The 4,584-nt window shown below is 58.5% G+C and overlaps 1 protein-coding gene across 1 annotated transcript in view; it reads left to right on the top strand.

Annotated features, from left to right (window-relative positions):
- Window positions 1-4,584, top strand: part of ALLC (allantoicase) — a 33,696-nt gene that overhangs the window by 11,344 nt on the left and 17,768 nt on the right. The window contains exons 2-3 of the mRNA XM_006153521.1: window positions 1,343-1,437; window positions 3,874-3,924. Of these exons, the coding sequence (XP_006153583.1) occupies window positions 1,343-1,437; window positions 3,874-3,924 (146 nt within the window). The remainder of the gene's footprint in view (window positions 1-1,342; window positions 1,438-3,873; window positions 3,925-4,584) is intronic.

Raw genomic sequence — 4,584 nt, 5'->3', positions numbered from 1 at the left:
TGGGGCTACGTGCTTTCTCCTGCTGTGTTCAGGACTGAGCTCTGGGATTCCTGGCCAGCGGCAGAGAGGTCGGTGTGGGTCAGCTTCGAGGTGAGCTCTATGGGTGTGAGGTCAGGGCACGAACCAGTACAGGCCCTCCGCGTGCCGCCACGTGTGAGCGTGCGGACAGGCTGTGGGAGGAAGGGGACGCCCTTGTTGCTGCCCCGACACTGGGGGGGGCCGGGAGCCACCTTTGCACCCCACAGTGGTCGCCGAGCCCCTGCTGACGACGGGGAGTGGCTGTCGGTAAGTAAAAGTCAGGGAGTTTTTGTGGTTTCCAGAGGCGACTTCTCATTCCACTGACTGCTTTTTTTGGGTAAAAAGATAATTATTATTCTTCCTCTTTTTTTTTTCTTTTTTTTTTTTTTTTTTTTTAATTATTGTTACAGGGCGAGTGTGCTTGCTGGTGAGAGAGAGAGAGAAAGAGAGAGAGAGACAGAGAGAGACAGAGAGAGAGAGAGGAAACCGTGGGGTGGAGATGGGCAGGCTGTGGCCCGTCCTCCATTCTCCTCTCAGGACTTTGGGCACACGTGCACACACGCCCAGCGTGTTTCTTAAGCTGCTGAGCCTGGGACTCAGACTGCGTCGTCAGCCACGTGGGGTCCAGCCACCTTGCCCTCAGCCCCCCACCGGCCCTGGACATAATCCTCGAGGAGATGCGGTTCTACGCAGTTCTTTCCTTCGGGGCGAGGGACGGGCGGTGGCCACCTGCTGGCTCAGGCGAGGACAGGCCTGGGGGTCTGGACTCCCTCCCTCGGGCTTCCCCCACTTCTTTCTCCCTGCTCTCCCGGTGCTGGGGGTTGGGTTCAGCTCCCGGCTCGCCTCTGGTTCTGAGCCCTGCTGGGTGAGGACATCTCTGTGCCATCTCTGGTCGTGGCCAGCAGGTGTGTCTGTGGACACGGGAGTCCCACCATGGGCCTGTGGGCAGGTGGGTGCTCTGGTACCCCCGTCTCTGCCACCGGCCACTCAGGAAGCGTTTGGAATGGGCCCAAGACTATGCGAAACAAGGCCCGTTCCTAAGTAAGAGCGAGCCCCCCTTAAATACTAGAGCAGCGCTTTGCGCCTCGCGGTGGTGGGACTTGGCTTGGTGGCACTTCGTCCTTCGACACTGGCAGGACACACGTCTAGAAGGTCACCCTTTCATTCAGTGCCAGCAGGCAGGAGGGCACCTGCCAGCCAGGGGCTGTTACCGCCTGGCCTCGGAGGCTCAGACCCTGGTTCGGGACCGGGTCGGGCCTCCTCACTCGCAGCCCGTCATCCCCTGCATCCTGGGGCTGACCAGATCTGCCTCCCCTGTCTCTAGGGAGCATGGCAGACGCTCCAATGGAGGGAACACCGGCCCGCTTTCTGGACTTCACTCAGCTGGTCGACATGGCTTCTGAGGCCGTGGGAGGGAAGGTAAGCATGGCCATTAGGGAGGAAGAGCATGTGACCTGCCCAAGCCGGGGGTCCATGCTCCGGCTCACAGGACCTGGCCAGGAGGAGCCTAGGCGGCGCCCCGAGGAGGCCACCCTCACAGCAGGGCCCGGAGCAGCCAGCTTAGACTGGAGGAGGCTCCGAGCGAGCGCAGCGTTCCCATAAGCCTTTCAAAGAGGACAGTGTGTGTGGGAAGGACCCACTGCCCTCTGTGCGTCAGAAAGCCCAGTGGTTCTCAGGGCCTGGCGTGGGCTGGCAGTCGCCTGGGAAACCCGGCAACGTGTGTGGTACAGGGGTGCTTGGTACAGCGCAGAGGGAAGTGTGCTCAGGACGTCACACTCGGCCAGGAGGCTCCTGTAAAGGTCAGACCAGTGCCGTGACCTCCACAGGGTGCAGGGGTAGGGGTGGGCGATGCCTGACTGCCAGGGACTGCGGGGAGGGGCTGCAGTGGGGAGGGCTAGAGACTGTCCAGACAAGTGACGTTCCTGCACCCGTCTCCCTGTGGGCGGGTTCTGGCCCAGTCTCCCAGAGGGCGGGTTCTGGCCCAGGATCCTAGAGGGGGTGGTTCTGGCCTGGCTCTTAGAAAGGGGGTTCTAGGGACCAGCAGTTGGTGTAATGGCTATGTCGCTTAACTCCCATGGAGTTGACTGTGGTTCAAGTCCTGGACCTGGTGGCTTAAACCAGATCCAGTGACTTAAACTCACGCTGGGCGCGTGTGTGTGCGTGCCCAAGATCCTGAGAGGAGAATGGAGGAGAAAGGATTGTGACATGGCCATCTCCCCTGGGGGGAGTGACTTCTTGCTTACTGTCTCTCTGTCTTTCTCTGTCTTTCTGGAGAGTGCATGTGCTCTATAGCAAAAACTTCTCAAAAAAAAAATTAAAAATAAAAAGAGAGAGAGAAAAAAAAAAAAAGAGAAGGAAGGTTCTAGCCCATCCTCCAGAGGAAAGACTCTGGCCCTTCCCCCAGAGGGCGGGTTCTGGCCTGCCCCCAGAGGGCGGGTTCTGTGATGTGGTGTCAATGTGAACAGGAGGCTGAAGAGCCCCAGGTGGTCCCATGATTCTGGAACACAATGGATTTTTGTGGGTATTTGGGGAGGCTGGGCCCAGAGTGGTCGGAGAGGCCAGGTGTACCCCGTGAGGGTTTCTGCTAGGAGCCATGGAAGGATGCAGGCGGGGGGACACAGATATGTCCACTCACCTGCCAACGACCCTGTCCATTTCCCAGGGCCAGGTCAACCCAGCATGGCAGAAACTCCCCTGCCCTCCACCGGCTGCTCCAAGCAGCAGGGTGGGCTCGTGTTTTTGGGTCCCGGCTGAAGGCAGGGGCCAGGCAGTGCTCCCTCTAGGCTGCTTCGGGCACTGGTAGGGGGCCTAGGTAGGGTGGCCCCTGAAGGACTGGCTGCGCCTGTCTCTGGTGCAGTTTGTGGACCTCGCCTCGCCCTCTCGTATGTCCTGCTTTGTGGTATACGGTGGTGACCAGGGTGGTCTTCTTGCGGGGTGACTCCGCAGGCCACTGGGAGGGCGGACCCGGAGCCAGCCAAGCCAGTGTGAACCAGCACACTTTTTATTTCGCTTCATTTGTGAGTGCATGCATGTGTATTTGCTTATGTTTGGTCTGTCTGTGAAAAGCCCAAGGTCTTTGATTCTTTTCTTTTTCTTTTTTGGAGAAGTTTTTGCTATAGGGCGTGTGCGCTCACCAGACAGACAGAGACAGAGAGACAGAAAGCAAGAAATCACCCCCCAGGGGGGATGGCCATGCCGCAATTCCTTCTCCTCCATTCTCCTCTCGGGATCTTGGGCACGCACGCACACGTGCCCTGCGTGAGTTTAAGCCACTGGGCCTGGGACTCGAACCGCGGTCGACTATGTGGGAACCTAGCGACGTAGCCATTACGCTAACTGCTGGTCCCCAGGTCTTTGGTTCTTAAAACGAACCACTACTACTGGCATAGTGGCTAAGGAGCTGGACTCTCACGTGGTTTGAGTGATGGATCTGGTGACTTGAAAATCGTGCTATGCCCGTGTGCATGCATGCCCAAATCCCAGGAGGAGAATGGTGGAGAAGGGCTTGCGGTGTGGCCATCCCCCGGGGGGCGATTTCTCGCTTTCCCACTCCCGCACTCTCTCTCCGGTGAACGCATGTGCCCTATGGGAAAAGGAAAAGCAATAGAGAAGAGAATTGGCTACTCGCCCCGAGTGTGGGAAGCAGCACGTGCGTCCAGATGGTAGAGGGCCGGGGGAGCCCTGGAGGGCGGTGGGCGCGGCGCTGAGAGAGCCCGGTGCCCGCCTGCGTCTCTCCGCATCTCCCCGGCGATGGCGCATTTCCTCTTTACTGCCCTCGCGATGTTCACTGGGCATGAAAGAAAACGGTTTTCATTTACAGTTATTTTATCTTTACTCCTTTCTTTCTTTGCCTAGATTTTATTTGCAACAGATGACTTTTTTGCTCCTGCAGAAAATCTCATAAAGGTATCGTTAATCGGCCTCTGGAATGCAGAGGTCGGTATGCGTGGCCTGTGCAGCCGTGTGAATTAACGGGTGCGGTGTGTTTGGGGTGGGAGTCATGCGCTGTGGGCCAGGAAATCCACATAGCGGAGCCTTAGGAACACGTGCATCGGCCTCACCTCCTGTGAGCTGAGCAGAGGCGGACGGGGGCTGGCGGAGGAACGGGGGACACATCGTCCTACGGAGAAGTCACCGAGCCCCTCAGACACGGCTGCCTGCTGGTGTCTCGGACGTTAGGGAAGCGCTTCCCTGTGTAACTGCAGAGGTGTAGCCTGGCTCGTGACAGAGGTGCAGGAGACACGGAGCAGGGGAGGAGCGGGAGTGCTGCGGGGATGGGTCGCTGTGAACTGTCGGTTTCCTCTCCCAAGGGCAGCGAGCCCACGAGGCCCCACCTGGCCTCGCACCCCCCAGAGGCTCACCTGCTGTTAACCCCACGCCAGGTGGGCTCCAGCACGTGACTTCGGGAACACAGATGTTCAGTTCCCAGCAGAGCGTTCTAGTGTATTTGTATTTTAGGTGCATCCACACACCCGGGGTACACGCCAAACCTATACGCAGCTGCCCGAAGCACTCGTCTGCAAACTTGCTCTTTTTTTTTTTTTGGGGGGGTTTTTTCTATAGGGC

Source organism: Tupaia chinensis, unplaced genomic scaffold, assembly GCF_000334495.1.
Source record: "Tupaia chinensis unplaced genomic scaffold, TupChi_1.0 Scaffold000377_5, whole genome shotgun sequence".
In the NCBI taxonomy this organism is placed as follows: Eukaryota; Metazoa; Chordata; class Mammalia; order Scandentia; family Tupaiidae; genus Tupaia; species Tupaia belangeri.
This window is presented reverse-complemented; position numbering and strand designations above follow the sequence as displayed.